The sequence below is a fragment of the Alligator mississippiensis genome, chromosome 4 (genome assembly GCF_030867095.1).
Source record: "Alligator mississippiensis isolate rAllMis1 chromosome 4, rAllMis1, whole genome shotgun sequence".
NCBI lineage: Eukaryota > Metazoa > Chordata > Crocodylia > Alligatoridae > Alligator > Alligator mississippiensis.
The window spans coordinates 238,016,850-238,038,124 of record NC_081827.1 but is presented as its reverse complement, the minus strand read 5'-3'; the positions used below and the strand labels follow the sequence as shown (position 1 = coordinate 238,038,124).

The window sequence follows — 21,275 nt, the reverse complement described above, 5'->3', positions numbered from 1 at the left end:
CTCCATCTTTCTGGGTAGATTACCTAGAGCTGTCTACTTTTATCTCTGAGTAAACTTAAATTTAACATTTAAATAATTTAAAATAATTGAAGATATTCCTTAATTACTAAATTCAATAACTTCTATATAAGTTCTTCCCATAAATATTGTCAGTAATTCACAGAATATAATGTCCTGTTACCAATAGTTGGCTGTTAGAGAGATTTCAGAAATCCATCATAGATAATTATGCAATAACATAATCATAAAGGGGTTTTCCTACCAGGCAGTCTGAAACACGAGAGTTTATATATGTTTATCCAACTAGTATTACTACCGATGGTATTGGTATCTGTACAATATAAATGTCTGATTCTGTCTTGGATTCTCCTGAACTCTCTGTCTGATTAATATAATGTGGCAATTAGTCATGAAGTCACTTTTTATGTAAGAAAAAATATTTTAGGAGCCTTTTACAAAGTATGTTTCCTTTTCTTGCATTCTCTTCTTCAGGTTAGCCTTCCCTAATAAATTTTTCACTCATACAAATTCACTATCACTTTACATACAAACTAAAATGAAACCATTTTAAATTGACTTTTCTTACAGGCTGGGAAAAGAGATGGATATATTGTTTGAGGCCATACAAGTTTCTGGATAGGTAGAACTATGAGAGGGGGTAAACAGGAACATCTAGCTGACCTTCCTTATTGATTTAAGAGGGTTTTGGATCAAGGCCTATGCCGTTAATTACTTAACAGAATCTATAGCATTATTCATCTCTAAAGGAAAAAACTGAGAGTTAGTATTTTGCTTTGTGCAAGTTGGAATTTATATACATTAATTTGGTTTCGTTTTTTTGTTTGTTTTTTTTTCATTTCAGCTGAGCTCAGAACATTGGTATGCTAGCACAATTAACAGGAATAGAGTAACATGAGAAATGGTAGGGCCCAATCTGTTTCCCTCAGATTGAATCATAGTAGAAGAGAGAAGAAAAATTAACTAAACATAAAAGGATTAGGGATTTATTACATGAACTAAAAGGAAAGTGTAATCCTTTAACATGTACTACAGCTTCCTCTAAAGACTTGACCATATTTCCCTCCAAGGGTATCACCTAGATTCATTGGAAGTGGAAGTTCTATAGCACCTTCTATATGGATAGTATCCATATACGATATCTAATAAACACTTCCTTCCGTGTACTGTTAGGATGTCACTTAAACAACAACTGAAAATAGAGTTTCTAGGAAACATGCTGAAACATGTAAGTTCTCTTACCTAGAACTTGACTGAGCGCATTTGAAAGAGGCACCAATCTGAAGAGCAGCTGAAGACCATATTGAGGTCAGAGTTGTCCTCCTTCACTGGACAGCAGTCACTTCGCACAGTAATTCCATATACTTTGCCTGTTCCTATTATTAGGTTCTTCTAGTGCAAAACCCTTTAAGCAGCCACTGCTACAACAAGACTGTTTAGTTTACAGTCTGTTGCCAAGGCAACTGTCCACTGGGCATTTTGTAATTCAGACAGACTGGGCCATCTATGAAAGCCAAACATAGTTTAACTACACGGTAAGATTTTTACACCAACACCCAGAACAGCTTATTTCTTTCCCCTTTAATCACTTATTTACAGGTTCATTGCTTGACTATTTTTTCTGGCCCTTTCCTTTTGAGGTGAAGTCTTACTGTCCTCTTGATAATATACTGTTTAAATCCCAATAACATTTAATAAACATTTCCTTACTCCTTTTTGAGATGGTATGAAAGTGCATAAGATATGTCCATGGACAGAGCTAGGATTTTGAGAGGGGGGGTGCAGCACATCATCATCATATATATATATATATATATATATATATACACACCACAACTTACATTTTTCTCCAAGTGAAAAGAAACTAGAAGCTTTTATGATATGCTAGGGGCCTAGGGTTATATTATTCAGTTTAAGATAAAAGCAAAAAAAAATGCGACTTTTTTAGAATGTGCATTAATGTGCTGCACCGTATTAATGTATAAAACCCAACAAACTAGGCAAGAAATAATCAAAGGATGTTCTTTCTTTAGTCCTGTCATCATTAAGGTAGATTTCTTTCAGATTCATAAAATGCAATCTAGCCTTCTTGAGCATCTTGACAGTGCACCTAATACCTCACTGAAAGTTATTTCCACTTCTGCATTGATGTTCACCTGAGTTAATGTTTAGCTAAAGTTAAAAACAACCTGCAGGACTGTTAAGTAGGAATTACATTAAGACGAGCAGCTAATTAACAGCAGAATAACTGAAGAAAGAAGAGCTGGATTAGGGAACACGCTCAAAATCATTAAAAAGGAGAGTGGCTCATTGACACCTGTGGAACGGTTGCACAAATAATCAGTTGCTCAAATGAGTGAGATCTTATGAAGGGATAAGGCAGTGCCCTAGTTATTGATTTAAGGGCTTAGTGTGTACACCCCCCCCCCCGATTTCTGTTCTACGCTGGTATACGTGACCCGTCTCATTGGTACTCAAGTCAACTTAGTGGCCAGCTAAGTGGATCATGAGTAGGAGCCAGGCTTCTTGCGGTCTGTCTCATCAGGTGAACAGATGCTCCAGGGTGATATGCAGAACAAGACTCAAAATTGACATGTCTCGCCCCATCTTTTCTAGTCTTGTCAATTCATCCAGTCCTCCGAGCGTCTGCAGTGTTATCACTGTGTTCCTTCTCGAAGGTCGAAGGATGCTGTCCTCTCGCTGTTCTGGGGCAGATTCTTCTTGTTTTGGTCTTTAATCTGTCTTCGTTCTTCAAACCAGCTGGCGTTTTCCTTTTCCACCAACACACTCTCAACTATACCCTCACATACGCAGCGTACGAAGGAGTGAAAGGTTGAGCACTTATGTCAAGCTACGGAGCAGTACAACATGGACTTTCTTAAGGCAATGCAAAACCCAAGAAAATACATAAGATTAAAGCAATAGGCAAAAGTCTGTTCCCATGTTATTTACCTAACACAAAACTGGGATTTATACCATTTGCGTAACAGGATGAGGAGGTTAAAAGGAACCGATTACAATTACAATTGCCACCTTTACTGCTGTCTGAAGAGACGTGCGGCTGCCACGGCCAAGCAGCTGATTTGAAACGAGGGTGGTGCGTCTACACGAGATGCGTTACTGCGCGGTACAGTTTACTGCACAGTAACCTTGCTGTGTCTACACGCGCACATGCTTACTGCACAGTAAACTGCTCTGTGAGCAAATTTGCTACCGGCAAACGCAAGTAGCCAATTAGTCACTGCGCTCGTGTTGAGCACCGACCAGGAGCAGATGCGCGCCTGGGCAGGAGGCGCCGGGAGATTTCTCCCGGCCCCTGGGAGCTGCCCGGGTGGGCACGGAGCTGCTGGGGACCCTCTTCCCAGCCCTGCTCCGTGCCCGTGCAGCTGGAGAGGCCGTCGGGAGGTGGACAGCCCTGATTTAGCACAATTTATCTGAAAATAAACCACAGAGACTTCATTCGTCGGCTTGTTTCTGCCACCGCCCGGCCTCACCTCACCGGCGCTCCGCAGGCGGGGGGAGGCCAACGCCCGCCGGCTCCCGGCAGCCTTTGCGCGCCGCTGCGCAAGATGGCGGCGGACAGTGAGGTGAGTCCCGGGCCGAGCCGTTCCCCTCCCCTCCCCCCCGCTCCGCGGCGCCGCCGCCCCGCGCTCACCCGCGCTCTCTCCGCAGCCCGAGTCCGACGTCTTCGAGATCACGGACTTCACCACCGCCTCCGAGTGGGAGAGGTACGCGCCCCGCGGCCGGCTGGGCCTGGGAAGGGGCGAGGGGAGGTCAGCCCCCTGCGCTGTGGGGGCCGGGGTAGGGCGAGGATGGTTGGAGCCGGGGCCTGCAGAAGAGGGGGGGTTGACGGCAGCCTGGGTGTCGGTGGTGGCAGGGGACTGGACAAGCAGTGGTGTCCGGTGGGAGGTTTCGCTTGGGGATTTAGGGAGACTGGTTTTAACGAGGAGGGCGGAGGTGCTGCCATCTCCATCCTCGGAGGCTTTTAAAACTCGTCTGGACAAAGCTTGAGGCGGGACGGGTCCTGCTTGGAGCCCCTGGGGGGACGGGCGACCTCCCTCCAGCCCTCATTGTCTACGAGTCTGTGACTGATCCCATGGATAGGAAGCATCCCTGGAAGGTGTATGGGGGGATTTGTTTTGTTATCGCTAGAGACACTGGGCATGGTAAAGAATAGCCTTTCATGCCGTTTTTTGGTGTCATTTAAAAAAAAAAATCTATTTCTATCGCTAGTTTTCACACAAGAAAGAAGGCCTCTTTGGAGTTTTATCTGAGCCCATTTTGGTGCTGTTTGGGTAACCTGCGGGACTGAACTTTGTTGCTTCCACGCAGTCTGTATTTGTGATGGATTCTTAATATTTTCTGAGGGCTTCTAGCTAGTACAGTCAAGTGAAAAGTCAGATGGCTCAGATCCTGGTATGTATTTTTTCTCATGTTTTCATATTTCCAAGAAGTGGTAGTTGCAAATGAGTCGCATGAGTTGGTGTGTTTGCCCTCCCTCCAGGCTCCCCCGTGCGTCTTTAGAGAAAGGCAGAACACTGTTTTTGCTGGTCCTAATACGGCGTTATTTACATTTAATGGTTTGATTATTTTGATTTCTGGTCGTTTGATATCTGCTTCAGGGACGTGTTCAGAGCTGTGTATAATAAATTTTTTTTTTTAGCTAACCCTGACCTACCGATGGGACTCTGTTATAGTGGTTATATATGCTGGAAAACGGAAAAGCTCCAGAATCATTCTAAACTAAGAACAAGTTTCCAGAGACTTACAGCTGCCACAAGAACCGTGCAGAAGAAATCTCATTCTGTTTCTTTTTTGCTTGCAATTTTGAGCAAGGGTTGGCGGGGAGGAGAAGGGAAGCTGGGAGAGACAGACAAGTCCGCCTGCTTGTTCTACGCTGTGTTCTATTATCCCAGCTTGAAATGAACTACAGATTATAGCTTATTTTTAAAATGAACTTTCAAAGTGTATCATTTCTTTGTTGTTCGTTGAAATTGTACACATCTATGATTCTGTCAAAGTGAGGCATTTAATAAATAATATTTGAGGATCCACCCTTTCAAATGCTGCTCTCTGCTGGTTAGAATATAGGTTTTGCATCCTATGGATCCAGGTTTCACTTTATTCACTCTTGTTAAGTGACACTAGTCCTATGAGTAACAACTGAGGTGCTCACTACTGTGAATAAGGGTCCCACAATCTGGTACAACAAGAGTAAGATGGTATAAATGAATAGGAAAGAAGGAAAAAGACAGCTGTGTGAAAAAAAACAAACAAACCAAAACTTCTGAACTATTAGGAGAGAGAGGGAATCCCTGAAAAGTGAATAATTATATTGTATATTTTCCTCATTTTTAAGAACCTGAGCTCTAACATACACACGGTGTTTAGGAAATATTATCACTTTCTTTTCTACTAGATTTATTTCAAAAATTGAAGAAGTTTTGAATGACTGGAAACTTATCGGAACCTTTTCAGGCAAGCCTCTAGAAAAGGTCAGTTGCTGCTTCTGAATTATCTCTGAATTTTTGATTTGCTGTATAATACATAACTTACTTAGAGTTACACATCCAGTTGTTTGGCTTTTGGCAGGCTAACATTTAGTTATGTATAGTCGAAAACAGTTTTCCTGGGAGAACTTTATTGTGGAAATGAATTCTTGGGTAAAAATAACTCTGGAGTGATTGAGAGAACACTGGTGTTATGATAAGTGAACATTGGATGTTCTCCAAAGTCCTTGTTCCTAAATTCATAGTGCCAAAGGAGCCATCTCTATGCCTGCTAAAATCCTTAGGGATAGCTTCTCCCTTCCCCTTTCTGTCACTCAGACTTCATGCCACACATCATTTCCTTATGGTAGTGGGTTGCACAGTAGTTTCTTAGATCAAATCAGCATTAGTCAGTATTTAATTGTATAGCACCTTGTTGTAACCAAGGCTATAGACACATGTTTCTCTCCACCTGAAAAAAGAATGTAAAGGCATCCCAAGTTTGGGTTTTTGTTTTTTTTTGCAGAAGAGAACGGACTCTTCCATGGAAAAAAATAGAGTACTTCCAACTGTGCAGTTCTGCTCTCCACATTTCAAAAAGGATATAGTAGAATTAGAAAAGGTACAGAGGAAGGTAACCAAGATGATCAGGAGCAGCTGCCATACTAGAAGAGGCTAGAGAGGGTAGGACTCTTCCATTTGGAAAGGAGAAGACTGGGGGTGAGAGGGATATGATAGAGGTCTATAAAATTACAAAGGGTATGGACAATTAATAGGGAGCTGTTATTCACCAAGTCCCAGAATACTCAAGCTACAGTAAAGGGCACCCACTTCCTTCTGCTAATTTCAGGTTTAAAAATACCAGAAAAAGTACTTGTTATGCAGAGCATAATTAACTTGTGGAATTTATTACCACAGGAGGCTGTAGAAGCAGGTAGTATGGCTACGTTCAAAAAGGGACTGTGCAAATTTATGGAGAGAGCCATTAATAGATATTAAAAGGAACAGTCAGGGGCTCTGGCACCTCTAAGCCAATGATGGTTTATGACAGGCAGGGTGGATTTGATTTAAATCAAATGGAGTTAAATCATTGTTTAAATCACTGGTCAGGAAGCTTCGATTTTAATAATTTGTTTCCACAAAAAGTGAGTTCTTGTTGTTTGATATCCTTTATTCATTTAACTTCTTGAAACTCTGCACTTTTAGACAGAGGTAAGGGCTTGACTCTGGATACACAAACTTGCAGAAAGATGATAGGGTAGTCAGGTCTGTTATTTCTCCTCTCCATATACTACTGTTAACAAGGATGTTATCTCTGGAGACACAACTCCACAGTTTGAGAACTGAAACTAAGCATCACAGCGATGCTTAACGGGTTCTTTTAGACTGAGCACTGAGTCTCATTAGGTAGAGTGGTTTTCTTTAATCTTTACTAATCTATAGAGGAGCCTCTGGGAACCCCATAAAATTGGGCCCCTAATATAGTCCATGGCCTGTTGTGACCTATTTATAAAACGTTTCTAAAAAAATTACATGAATATGTTCATCTCAAGTAGTATATAATTAGAAGTTATAATCCCTGTTCCCTGATATCTTTGAACTATAACATATTTTAAATTAAAACTATCTTTATATAGTTGGGTTTTTTTTAAAGTATCTTAAAAAAATAAATACCATTAAGTAAAAAAAAAATGACTTAAATTTTTAAAAATTCAATTTTATTTATTTATTTATTTTAAATCATTGATTGTTATCCACCCTGATGACAGGGAGGGAGCACTCTAGATATATCCTGTTCATATGCTTTCCCTCTAAAGCATCCATTCCTGCCACTGTCAGAGATAAGATACTGGGCTAGATGGACTTTTGGCATGACCCAGTACGGCACTTCATTTATTAACCAGGAAGATCTCTCTCTCGTGCAAGCGTGAATGGCTGTATGCTTCTCTTAATACTGGGATACACACAGTATCCCACAGTTCTCTCCTCCCCACCTCCCCTCACCTTGCACAAGCCAGAGGGAGAAGAAGCCAGAGACCTACAAGGATCCTGATGCAGCTTGAATATGGACTGTTTAGGCAGCTGCACCAGTGCCATCCTGCCTTCTATGCCATTGAACAGACCCGGACAGTTTGATCTGTGTAAGGAGTAGGGGGACATTCCCCTGTGGCTTTTTGTTCTGGATGTCTCTGGTACAGGTCAAGCAGTGTGGGAATGGCCCATTTCCTGCTGATCAGCTGATTGGGAGGGCAAGTGGCATTCAGCCATGGTTTGAATGGTCCCAGGGCTCTGGGGTGGTTTCAGCCATGGTGTGTCTGCCTCTCCCCATGCACAGCTTTGGGTTGTCTTGGAGCTAGGCACAGAGCAGGTGGCATTCTCCCACAGCTTGGACAGTTCCAGCCATGGGCTCATCTACCTCCCACCCTGGGCAAGAGATGAGGGCATTTCCACGCAGCCGGACCCATCCCATGACTGGGACAGGTCAGACTGCCACTGCCTTTTCTCTGCTGGGCAGATGAGCTGCTATATTTTTCTGTGATTCTGATTCTACATTTTCTTACTCTTCTATATTTGATGGTCTGAGCATTACGTTTTCAGGCTTAAAATGATTATCTAATGAAACATTTTTGCCTTAACAGTTGTAATGTTTTACGTGTCCCTTAAGTTTGGCCCTCTGACCTCTTTGATGTTCAGTAGTAAGAACCGATGGTGCAAATTGAGAGAATTATCTACATTTTGTTTCAGTATTACTGTGTAGAATTTTACAGTTTTTAATTGTACAGGTGTAGTAATGCATAGTGACTTTTCAATCAATGTTACAGGTGTCTTTTCTGCAGTACCCTAGCTACTTTTTCTTTATGAAATTTGATTTAGTATTTTTAGAGCATGGATTTATTTACTGTTGTATGGAGGTTAGCTGTGTAGTTCCTTGTTGACAAAGTCACATTCAAGGTGAATATTACAGTAGAGAAGTATTTCAAACCAAATAATGCAGATAAGCAGTATGCTTTGCTCCTATGGAGGGTGTTTTTGTCTTCGAGTATGACTTGGGTGAGCACTCTTGGATTCCATTTTTTGCAAGAGAGATGTATGAATGCCAAAGTATTTTGGAGGGGCGTAGGTTGTATTTTGGGACTCTTCTTTATATATATATATATATATATATATATATATATATATATATATATATATATAACATGGACCCTGTGTATAAAACAGCTTTGGTATCCATACAGAATGAATCCTTTAGGTGATACTTCCAATACATTACTTATTGTTCATGAAGGTTTACCTAAACATGCACACTCAAATCATCTATTTTGCCTCTTTTCTTTATGCAGGGTATTTATACGAGTGGAGTATGGGAAGAGAAATCAGATGAAATTTCATTTGCCGATTTCAAGTTCTCGGTTACTCATCACTATCTTGTACAAGAATCTAGCGACAAAGATGGGAAAGAAGAATTGGTCGAAGGTAGATAATTAGCTTTACTACATATTGTAAATATGAATAGGGGAGATAGGCTGAGGGTAATTTTTGAATGCTATCTTGTTAATGTGAAAATTATGATAAGATAAATTGACTTACCTAGAAACTTGCGGAGTCCCCTATGAAATTAAGTTTATTTCTTGAAGTATTTTGGAAGTCATAGTTTCTACATAGTAATTTAATGGAGCATGGAAACAACTTGAACTTTGATTTTTTTAATTTGATAATTAAGAATTGGTTCACTAAACTTGTATATAAATCTAAAGGCTCTTAATTCAGCTGCCTCACTGTACAAAAAGCAAAAATAAGTCATTGGTATATGGATTTGTAGAAACTTGTAAGTTTGTGTGATACTTGAGTGTAAAAAAGTTTGCCTTTTTTTTTTCCTTTTGTATTTTTTTTTTAAGATCTCTAATAATTTCTGAAAAACCAGAAATTTTAATGCATCATAGCTACATAAAAATGTTATTCTTAAAGGGATATTTGCTATACTGGACAGGGTACTTATTTGTCCATCCCTAACTTTTCTGTCTCTAAACTTCTTCCCTTTGTTCTGGAGATAAATCTCTTGTGGACAGAATGGCAAATGAAATGTAAAAGGTCAATTGATTTTTCTGAACAGTTCTCCAAATCCAATAAGTACGTGGCTCTTTATTGCTAGCCTATTCTACAGCTCTGTCTGACTTATCAGCACAACAGGTTTCTTGTGAAAACAAGTATCTAGATTTTTTTTTTTTAAACAGGAAAATAGTCACAGTATTTCTATATATGATCTCAAACAAAGCTGAAAGCTCTGGTTTTTAAGTCTACCAATGATGATGATGTAGACTAGACTGTTCCAGTTTAGTCAACCTCACATGTAAGATAACCCTCCATTTTCAGGTTCAAATTTAGGTAAAAAACCTTTTTCCCTTTAACTATGACAGTGCTCTATACTATTATGTTTGGCTTAGCCTGACTGCCAGAAGCCCAATTTGTAGGTCAGTCCTCGAGTGCAGTCTTTATGGTTCTTTGAGGAGGGGGGAAGGAGAGAAGGATAACTTTATATTTGGAATAGTATGGTAAATGTTTCCATTTAATAATGAGAACATCCTTATGAATAGTAATATTTGCATTTATATTGAGTCTTTAAATATTCCTTGATATGGGTATTTTCCCTCTTTTTTCACCCCAAGGATAAATTTCAGTACAAGGAGGTTTATGGTGTAAGCTCCCACTGCCTCAGTTGCAGTTGAGGGTGGTTAGTTTCTCTGGAAATCAGACCTTAAAAAGTTCAGGCAGTGTAACAGCTGAGATTAGAATGTAGAAATCTTGGCCCCAACCTAACCTCCAGTTAAACATCATTTTTTTGTTGTCTTCAATTTTGGTATAACCCATATGTTCAATTACTCTTTTTAAAGTAAATTTTTCTGAAACCTGGGGTTGACTATAACAGTGGTTTCATATTTTCCTGTGATTGTTGATCACATGCTCTAGCTAATGCCATTGGGTAGGAACTTGAATCTTGTCAGGTTAACTTTTTATGTGATGCAAATATTGAATGTTAGCATTTCATACTAGTCACACATTATGGCAGGGATCAAAGAACTTATTATACTATACCAAATGTATGAAGACTTATAAAAGTATATGGTACTTTGTTTATAGTTTTTTCTTTTTCTAACACTTAAAGAATGCAGCAGAATCTAATGCTGATGAACTCACTTTCTTCACTGAAAATGCTATGAAATTATGTAATTGCAATATTTTAAGTCTCTTTCTATAAAGTGTTTTGACCTCTGTGTAACTCTTCAAGTGTGGAAAAACAAAATTCTCCTTATTCAACTAACATGTTTTTAAAGGATGGGCTTCAGAATTGGAAAACTTCAAATACAGAAGAAGAAAAAATGAGTTTGTTCTTTTAAGAAGTCCATTTTCATCTTCCATTCGCATTTTAAGTTTGTTGCTCTGACCTCTTTTGCCAGCACTGAACTGTTGTAAAGGCTACATTCTCTAGCTGCAGTCCAGGGACTTATAACTACTGAATAGAAATTTCTTCGTAGCGACCTACTAATAGTCCTTCATCCAGTCCTCTAGTGACTACTGGTGGGGGAAAAAAGCAGCATAGTAGATCAGCTCGTGTACTCTCATCTCAGTAGAGTGCAAATTGGGATCATGGATTTATGGTGGGAAAGATTGTGCATTAGAAAGCTTATTTCTAGTTTTGTGACACCGGCGTTGCTCTACAGAAGTCAGTGCCAAAATTCTTATTGACTTCAGTACTATATGATTAGCATTTTTAGATACAAATTTAATGTGTTCCTGAATGGAAAGCCTCCATTCAGGCTGGTGGTGGTTGTGCTGGGTGTTTTCTGCTGGAAAATTGCCTAGAGATGCTCTTCTGTGATTGGAACCCTATTGTGCTGGGCACTTTGTGCATAATAGAATAATATCTTCCCAAAATAGTTTATAGTAAAAGTAAATATATACTAATAATTTTTGTGCGCTAATTACGATTTGAGCTGGTGAAGGCAGCATTGTAGTGAAGCTTGAGAAGCCCTGCCATTCCTTTTTCAATATCCTCTGCCTTGCTTCTCTGTTCTGAGGAATCAGGTAAGATTTGAGAATGGCTTTACTTTGACCAGTATTCTGCAATTTGTGTAGGACACATTCAAAGGCATAAATATAAGCTGAAAACTTAATGATCACTGGTAAGAAAAGAGGATGGGAGGAATACACACAGGGATGACACCAACCACTTTCTACTATTATACCACAAAATAAATCTGAAGTATGAATGAACACAGAAGTTAGTATTGAGTTGACTAAAGGGATTACTTTTTATTTGGAAAAAAAAACTGGTTCTTTTACTACAATGGGCCTCATCAAATAATTATTATTTTTTTAAAGCAGTTAAAGAGCACATTCTTTTTCTCAGGCTTCCTCTAACTTACTAAAAAAAAATACTAATGCTTTTTCATCATTATCAAATGGTTTCACAGATGCCCTTCCACTACCTATGCAGGATTTGCTGTGTATGAACAACGATTTTCCTCCTAGAGCTCATTGTCTAGTAAGATGGTACGTAAAGTCTCTTTTCTTCTATATTGCAAGTAACTGTGGTGCATTCATATAGTTTTAATTAGAAGATTTTCAGTTACTATTGACAGAGTTCGTGAGTACTTGTTAAGTTACAAGTCCTAAAAAGCTAAGCATGATTCTGTACCTGAAATATTTAGCAAATTTAAAGTAGGTGCTGATGTAAATTTGAACCTGAAGTGAAAGTATTTAAATATTTTTGCAGGTTGAATTTCAGATTGAGTGTCTTGCTTCTTACCCTTTGGAGAATGTAACTGTTAATTGTCTCTAATAAGTACCTTTTCGCAATATAAGTAATAAACATGTGCTATCTTGGATACTCTGTTAGTGCACTATTGTAAATGTAGATATTTAAAGGGATAGCATTTAATAACTGGCTTTCAAAGCGTGTGGTATTTGTGCATCATTCTGTCTATCAGTCAGAAAAACTAATTGAAATCTAAAATACATTTGATATTTTAGGAAATTGGTGATGATTTTATTTCAAACTACATAGGATAGAATCAAGAACACGCAACTACTTTTTCTTGTGTAACCTATTACAATTTTTTTTAAAGGTATGGCTTGCGTGAATTTGTAGTTATTGCCCCAGCAGCAAATAGCGATGCAGTTCTTAGTGAGTCCAAATGTAACCTCCTTCTGAGCTCAATTTCTATTGGTTTGGGAAACACTGGTTGGTAAGTGGAATTTTAAAAGCTTTACTTATCAAGATAATGTTAATGATTTTACAATGAGGAAGAATTGCGTTAATAGCAACAGAAGATATTACAGGTTTAGAAAATTTACAGCTTCAGATTTAATCAAAAAGATGAATTAAAATTATATCTTGCAATGGAAGCTTGGCCTAGCATCAGTATTTTGACAGACATATTCAGAGAGTTTTTTAATATTTTGGTGTACTGAATCTACATCTATAACTTCTGTTCAGTAGATTTCTTGAAAATAGGGAACTTTTGTTTTAAAATATCAAAAACTGTAAGAGCAACCTGTTCACAAATTGGTATTTATGTAAACTAGGTCAGTTTGTTTACAAGTTTTATGGCATAAGGATTCTGGTGTTTCTGACAGTATTCAGACCCGCTATTAAATTCTGATTTTAGTCTGTTTTATGATGAAATGGTTGGTATAACTCTGTGGCTTTGCACATGTTCCGCTTTACCTAAAAAAGTTATGTATTATGCCTGCTATTAAATATGTTTTACTTGGCAATTTTTCATTAAAACTCCAGTGCCACTAGGTGGTGATGTTTGCATACTCCATTGTGGAGAAATGTCTGAAATTTGTTTTGTATATAATAATATTAAATAATTCTGAAGATTATAGAATACTCTAAGCTATTTTGTAAGCTAAAACATCAGTATCTTTCAGTCAGGTGCCATTATTTGTGCAAATACATCATAAATGGAGAAGAATGTATGTTGGAGAATGTCAGGGCCCTGGAGTTCGAACGGACTTTGAAATGGTTCATCTTCGTAAAGTGCCAAATCAGTATACTCACTTATCAGGGCTATTGGACATCTTTAAATCCAAGATTGTAAGTATTTTTGCTAGAAGCTGCTTTTATAACCAGTGTGTAACATGGTTATCTCCTTTCACACGAGCAGTTTTTTAAATATATAGGTGATCAAATTAAAGATTGGGCTCAATGTTCTGCATCAATAGAATCCTTTTTTCCTTCATAGTCTGATTTAAAGTTCACTTTATAATGGTATGCCCCTCTTTTCCAGCCTCAAAACAATTTTCTTTCCTTAAAAGAAGGGATGAAGGAGAAAAAAGCTGCCTGGATTTATTTTCTGATATTCTGTTTTCCAGTTATTAATATATGTCTTAATAGCAAGCAGAATCCAACAGATGAAATATGGATAGCCCTGAGAAGATGTTCCAGGGCTGATCCTACCTCAGGCAGGGGATTGGATTAGATGACCTCTCCAGGTCTCCTCCAGCCCTACTTCTCTGTGATTCTGTGACTACTTATTGGTAACACTGTTTGTATAGGGTCTCTCTTCCTTAATGGAAATGTGTCCATTTTTGAATGAAAGTCAACTACATCCTGGCTATTCTTAGACAGCTTTCACAATAACTACTTATTTTTCCAAGTAGTCTATTTAAAATAAAATTTAGGCAGAAATTTGCCATGCTTGTCCTCAGATGATGCAAACTTTTAGTAATTTATTTATTAAATGACCAAAATATATTGGGCAATTCCCTAAGACATGACTTGTGTCTTTTTAAGAAGATATGTCACATCAGATGTAGATTGTAAGTAAAGGCTGCCCACTGGAAAAAAAAATGGAGATGAAGGGCACAGTGACAAGCATAAGATACGCATTTTGGTAGATTTGTAGTACTTTCTGACTATTGCATCTCACTAGGAGTTATTGAGTGAATTAATATTAGGAAAGAATTTTCTTTCCATTTGAGTGTAGTAGTGTACAAAGAACTGGGGTGTGACAGTTTTTATATATTTGGGGGCCTAGATAAAAAAAAAAAATAAAAAAAAAATCTGAACTTAATGATTTGCATTGCTGGCTTGGATTGATTTAGTGGTGAAACAGGACCATATAGCCTGTTATCAGTTTTCCTCTAACTTAATATACATTCTATGTATTCATGGATTCAAAATGCTTTCTGGCTTATTTTTGCATCCAAAGTAGTTACATCTTTGCTATTTCAAAGACTAACCTTTTGGCTGTGTGCAGGGGGTGAATCCCACTGAAATCAGGTGGATATGCTGACCTGCTTATTGTGGGCACGTTTTGTACCACATTTTTACTCAGAATTAATATAGGACATCTAATTTGGTTTACTTGTAGTTGTGAATTGATACCATCTGGTCTGATGTTCTTACACCATATATTATTTTTTCCCCTGTACATTGTAAGGAAAAAGTCATCTTAAAAAGTGACCTAATTTTAAAACCAGGCTAAACAAGTTGTTTAGTAGTAAATGACTTGCTTGGGCTTGAAAATGTAGAAGAGATTTGTGTTTCAATTATATTGAAAACCTATTTTTCACTTGTTTTCACCAAGTACTTCTATTTTCTCAAAGCGAAATATAAGAGTATTATTGCAACTCTAGTTTATTTGTTACTTCAATTCATTTATACTCTTCTATTTCCTAGGGGTGCCCTTTAACTCCACTGCCTCCAGTTAGCATTGCTATTCGACTTACATACGTTCTTCAAGATTGGTTGCAGTATTTCTGGCCTCAGCAACCACCAGGTAAAAGATTGGTGTTTTTAAAGTGTTTTTAAATTTGTTTATGTTTAAGGAAAAGGTATATTTCTCACCAGAAATATGAATGTTTTTGTATCTAGCTTAAACAGTATCTGGGGACTCTGGTGCTAACTCAGGCTGAAGTAAAAGATGAGCTCCAAACCATTCATTGTGATGGGCTGGCTATCCTAATCTTCAAGCCCTATTTAATTAAAAAAACAATGGGTATGTGGATGGGTAGGGTTAGGACTTCACATGACAGTATGAAATGAAGACTCAGTAAAAATTACAAGACTGGTATCCCTTCAGAGTTAGGAGAGTTAAGTATCTGTAGTCTTGTAAACAAAATTATTCAAATAAAGGAGAGACTTGTTAGGTTTCTGTTTTGTGATAAGTGAACAAATTTATGTAGAAATGACTGTTCATGTAACACAGGACTTTTTCACTGCAAATTAAATCAGCTTGATCTGCCAGGGCATTTTTAGATGTGCGTGTGACGCAGCACCAGGTGCTGCATCATGTGCATTTGTCTAAACAGTGACATGTGCGACAGTGCCAAGAAAATGGCAGCAATGCACTTTTGAACTAAAACTCATCAAAGGTGTGTTTTAGTTCAAAAGAGCACTGCTGCCACTTCCCCAGTGCTGATGCTCATTTCGCCATGTATACAAATGCATGTGACAAAATGCCAGACACCTGAGCTCGCATGCGGAGCAGACTCAATCAAGTCTGCTCTGATTCACTGGATCTCCTTTTCGTGCTGCAGTACGTGTATAAATGCCCCCAGTGTTCTCCCTTCTGAGCTAAAGCAATTTTCTACCCTTTTTGCCTCAGAACATTTTCTAGCTGTTGCTAGATTCAAAGATAAAGTTATTGGGCTTATTTGGAATTATCTTTTTTGCATTGATATTTTGTTGTTTGCTTTTATAACAATATTTAATAATTTTGATTCTTAAACTTCTCTCTTTGCTCGTATTTAATTATTTTGACCTAAGGAATTTCAGATGTAGAAAATAAAGGGACACTGGGCAAATCTAGATGTGCAGCTAGTGTGTCTCATTAAACTCCGGCTCAGTTTGCACCTGACTCAGCTGTTCCCAGGCCCAGCATCTTCATGTGCTCTTGGGACCACAGCACTTTGAGCCAGGGCAGAGCAGCCCTGGCCTGGCAGCAGGCAGTGGAGGGGCTGGCCCAAAGTGTGGAGCTGTGTAGCTGACCCCCTGAGCCTGCTGAAAGCCTGGGGCTGCTCTGTCTCAGCTCAAACTGCTGTGTTCCCAATCATGGTCCACACGTGTTTTCTGTGCAGTAAATGTCTCTGCCATAAGGCAGTATTGCCCCCAACAATATGGTCATACAGCAGAGTTAATTTACTGCACCCGAATGTAGACATGCTTTACTGTGGAATTAATTAGTCAGCTGCAGTAAACTGTATGTGTAGATGTACCCCGTGTGAACTTGAACTCTAGTAACTTAAAAAAATGCATTGAAATTAGTTTTAGGTGCTACATCAGTGCTGTTGTACCGCTACCAGCTTTTGCGGTTGTATAATCCCATTTTTAAACTCTTAATTGAGTTCTTCTTTCTCCTGTTGCTATGTGGAAAACTGAAGATAGTTTTACTTATCTCTATATATAATGTGTGGTGAGAGAAACCTAACTGTAGGTGTATACTACAGACCACCAAACCAGGGGCAGGAGCTCAATCTGGTGCTCATTCAAGAATTGGCACAGGCTGGGCATGCACAGGACATAGTTGTCATGGGTGACTTCAATTACCCAGACATCTCTTGAGCAGAACACTTGGCTAAGCCAGATCGGTTATGTTGCTTCCTGAGCTGTATTGAAGAGCTCTACCTGACTCAGGAAGTGCATGGGCCAATCAGAGGTAATGCTCTCCTAGACTTGATCTTGGCCAAAGGAGATGATTTGGTGAGTGACTTGAATATAGAGGGGAAAGGTGTGCATGAAGAGTGGGCATTCTTCAAGGACACTATCCTCAAAGCACAAAAGAAGTCCATTCCCATGCGTAGGAAAGATAGCAGAAGGACTGATAAGCCCTCTTGGCTTCATAGGGATATCATAGTCTTCTTGAAAAAGAAGAAAGAGGCATTCAAACAATGGAAGCTTGGGACAGTCCTCAAGGAGGACTGTACAATGATGGTCCACACTTGTTGGGAGCAGATTAGAAAGGCTAAGGTAGCGACTGAATTTCAACTAGCAACAGAAATCAAAGAAAATAAGAAGTCCTTCTTTAGGTATGTAGGGAACAGGAGGAAAACAAATGGAAGTGTGAGGCCATTGCTTAACTCAGGACAGCTGGTTACCAACACTCGGGAGAAAACTGAACTCCTGAATGACTACTTTGGTTTGGTATTTCACCGGACTAAGGGGAAAATTATACTAGATAAGGTTCAGAATGGGCTGTTGCCGCTGAGCTGGTGCATGATCAGTTGGAAAAGTTAGACATTTATAAGTCAGGAGGACTGGATGAACTTCATATGAGGGTGCTGGAAGAGCTGGCCGAAGTCATCAGGGGACCTCTGGTGAAACTCTTCCAAAACTCGTGGCACTAGGGGGAGGTCCCTGAAGACTGGAAGAGGGCCAGTGTATACCCATCGTCAAGAAGGGCAGGAGAGAGGACCCAAACAACTACAGGCCAACTAGCCTAACTTCTGTCCCAGGAAAAATCCTGGAAAAAGTCATCAACAAGTCTACGTGCAGTATGCTTGCAGAAGGTAGGATTCTGAATGACAGCCAGCATGGCTTTGTTGCGGGCAGGTCTTGTTTTACCAATCTCATCTCCTTCTATGACCAGGTAACTTGCCACCTGGATAAGAGAGGAGGTTGACATTGTATACCTAGACTTCCGAAAGGCCTTTGATCTGGTATCCTATGATGTTCTCTCAGGAAAACTGGAGGATTGTGGGCTTAACTGTTTGTCAGTTAGGTGGGTAGGAAGCTGGCTGCAGGGTAGGACCCAGAGAGTTCTAATGAGCGGATCTGTGTCACCCTGGCAAAGTGGCCAGTGGTGTCCCTCAGGGGTCTGTGCTTGGTTCAGTGCTTTTCAACATCTTTATTAATGATTTGGACATGGGGGTGAAGAGCTCACTGGCCAAGTTCGTGGACGACAAGTTATGGGGGAGCGTGGTCGCGCTTGAAAATAGGTTGCAGATACAGGCAGACCTAGACAGGCTGGCAAGTTGGGTGGATTGGAGCCAGGTGAAGTTCAACATTGAGAAGTGTAAAGTGCTTCATCTGGGGATGAACAATCCCCAACATACACGCCTGGTGTCACCAAACTGACTAGCACCACGACTGAAAGGGATGTAGGGGTAATAATAGACCATAGTATGAACATGAGCTGTCAGTGTGATGCTGTAGCCAGCAGGGCAAACAATACTCTGGCATGCATCAACCGTTTCATCTCAAGTAAAACCAAGGAAATGATTCTCCCACTTTACTCAGCATTGGTGAGACCACAGCTGGAGTACTGCATCCAGTTCTGGGCACTTCAACAAGGACATGGAAAAGCTTGAGAGAATCCAGAGAAGAGCCACCTGTATGATCAGAGACTTGCATGGCAAGCCATACGAGGAAAGGCTGAGGGACTTGGGTCTATTCAGTCTAAAAAAGAGAAGGCTGAGAGAGGACTTGGTAGCAGCTTACTGTTGTATCGGGGGAATGCATTGAGGGCTTGGCAAACAACTGTTCACCAGGGCACTCTTGGGGAAAACCAGGAGTAATGGCCACAAACTCCTGGAAGACTAGTTCAGGCTTAATGCTAGGAAAAACTTCACAGTCAGGGTGTTCCCTCCAGAGGTGGTGCAATTGCCTACCCTGGAAATCTTCAAGAGTAGTCTGGCTGGTCACCTCATTGGGGTCACTTGACCCCAGTTATCTTTCCTGCCTAGTGCAGGGGAACTGGACCCAATGATCTTGTGACTTCCCTTCCAGCCCCTTACAGTTTATGACTCTATGATGCAGGGTCGATAATTGGAAGGTTTAGGTTCTATTCCTGCCTCTGCTGTAGATGTGCATATCAAGGTGGTTAGTGCCTTTTAAAAACCTCAGACAGACCTTGGACCCAATGCTTAAATTTTGACATTTTCCTTGTTTTAAAAATATTTTGATAACAAATTAATGTATGGGTGAAATAATGTTGTTTTTGAGCTGGTAGATATAAAGCTGAGGGAAAATCTATTTCAAACCCAGACCACTACAGCTGTGATAGGTTTGAATGGGAGATGGGTAATTGACTAGCAATGAATCATCTGAAACTTCAGGTTACTAACAAAAAGGGTGTTTTGAGAAGAGATCTCTAGCTGTAGGTGGTGCCATTGATTTATTTTTTTTAATTTGTTTGTTAATTTTTGGTAGTGTGAACAATTGAAAATGTCTCAGACTAGAGATGCACACATTATAGGGGACTGACTTCATGGTCTATTATAATCTACTTGATTCCTTCTAAACTCTTCATTGTACATGTGTTAATGACTGTCTCTCCCTTTTAATGGTCTTAATGTTCCACCAATCAAGGTAGCCTTTCTTCTGCAATTCTGCTGCTGGTTAGTTGCTCCTGGTAATGTAGCTCTAATTTACAGCCCTGCAAACTGTTTTTAATTAATCCTGATAAAGTTATACTTGTTTTTGCATCAGTCAAACTGAATAATAGGCCCTAAGCCCCTAGTGTATTGGTACAGCTTCCAGTTTCTTTTTACCTGAAGAAAAATGTATTGTCCTATTCATTATGATTCACCTCACCATGTGCGTTGGCTTTTCAAAATCCTGGATCTGCCCATGATCCTACCCATTGCTGTGTAGGGTCACACAAAGGACCACTGCTTTCTTCAAGGTGATTGTTTTGATTCATTGCAGCAGAAAAATGCATTGTGGGCATTATCTTTACTAAGCAGCAACCTATTTATTGTTCTAGTAAACTAACCACAGTTATATCAAGGAAAATGTGTTGATCTCTCTTCAGATATAGATGCTCTAGTTGGCGGAGAAGTTGGAGGCCTGGAATTTGGGAAGCTGCCATTTGGTGCCTGTGAGGATCCAATAAGGTAATACTGTGTACAGGAAATTGTGCAGGTTATAATGTAGGCTGGAGGTGCTCAAGAGAAAAAATGAAAGTTATTTTATATCTAATTTTATATGGAGTTGGGCTGGCCAGTACCTTGCTGTCACAACATACTGAAGATAAAAGGCCTCATAGTTTAAATACTGAACAGAAAGGAAGAATATAGTGTATTGTAAGGATTTACAATTACTTGATATTTGACCATTTAAACTATTTTCATTTCTAATTTTTATGACAAATAATCCCATAACACATGGACATTTTGATGCAACATAATGTCCTATAAACTTTTTTTTACAGCTTTATATATATCAGTCAAGTCTTAACATCATCACTTTTGTGCCAAACCATACTGTAGCTGCAGATGATTACGTTTTTAAAGATGATGTGACCATATGCAAAGTATCAGAGAGAGGCCCCTGCTACACATTACATATATTACACAATTAACTGGTTAATCATGCAATACATTTAGACTGGCCAGACATACGAAGTAAGACTGGCCACTGCTCCTGGGTGAGCAGTAACTGTTCCAGGAGGAACTGAATGTCAGGAGCATAGTAACTTGATTTCTCTGTCTTGCCCTTTGATGAAATTCTGTCGAGGGTCTGTTGCAGTTTGCCCCGCTCCCCGCTTTAGTTGATGGGGGAAAAAGTCTCCATTCATCTTTTTCCTGAACACATTCCTGGTTTACCTTCCCATTAAGTTGGACACTAAGGTTTTTACACATATTAAAGGAATCCCACAATATTCCCTGAGTGTAAAGGAAGTGGGAAAGAACTATGTATGCCTTATGTTTTAAATATAATACTTAGTACATTCAGGAAGGGCATGTAAATACCACAGTAATGAACATACACCTAGGAACCAAAAGAACTGTTACACTTTGTGGAATATATCATTTTAT

The 21,275-nt window shown here is 39.4% G+C and overlaps 2 protein-coding genes across 5 annotated transcripts in view; one reads left to right on the top strand and one right to left on the bottom strand.

The window, feature by feature from the left end:
• The window catches only part of MAP3K19 (mitogen-activated protein kinase kinase kinase 19), a 36,357-nt gene extending 32,848 nt beyond the window's left edge, over positions 1 to 3,509 (bottom strand). The window contains exon 1 of one of the 2 annotated variants that reach the window (XM_019480485.2): positions 1,261 to 3,509. The gene's annotated coding sequence lies outside the window, so the exon portion shown is untranslated. The remainder of the gene's footprint in view (positions 1 to 1,260) is intronic. The other variant, XM_019480486.2, reaches the window with a different exon arrangement.
• Positions 3,510 to 3,524: 15 nt separating this feature from the next.
• RAB3GAP1 (RAB3 GTPase activating protein catalytic subunit 1) overlaps positions 3,525 to 21,275 on the top strand; it is a 37,958-nt gene continuing 20,207 nt past the window's right edge. Inside the window, exons 1-10 of one of the 3 annotated variants that reach the window (XM_059727419.1) lie at positions 3,525 to 3,605; positions 3,691 to 3,746; positions 5,438 to 5,513; positions 6,034 to 6,129; positions 8,849 to 8,981; positions 11,978 to 12,056; positions 12,632 to 12,751; positions 13,443 to 13,608; positions 15,196 to 15,295; positions 20,270 to 20,351. In XM_059727419.1, coding sequence (XP_059583402.1) covers positions 3,588 to 3,605; positions 3,691 to 3,746; positions 5,438 to 5,513; positions 6,034 to 6,129; positions 8,849 to 8,981; positions 11,978 to 12,056; positions 12,632 to 12,751; positions 13,443 to 13,608; positions 15,196 to 15,295; positions 20,270 to 20,351 — 926 coding nt within the window. In that variant the 5' untranslated portion in view covers positions 3,525 to 3,587. Of the gene's footprint in view, positions 3,606 to 3,688; positions 3,747 to 4,251; positions 4,435 to 5,437; positions 5,514 to 6,033; positions 6,130 to 8,848; positions 8,982 to 11,977; positions 12,057 to 12,631; positions 12,752 to 13,442; positions 13,609 to 15,195; positions 15,296 to 20,269; positions 20,352 to 21,275 lie in introns of those variants that run through there. The other 2 variants (XM_059727420.1, XM_014599552.3) reach the window with 2 other exon arrangements.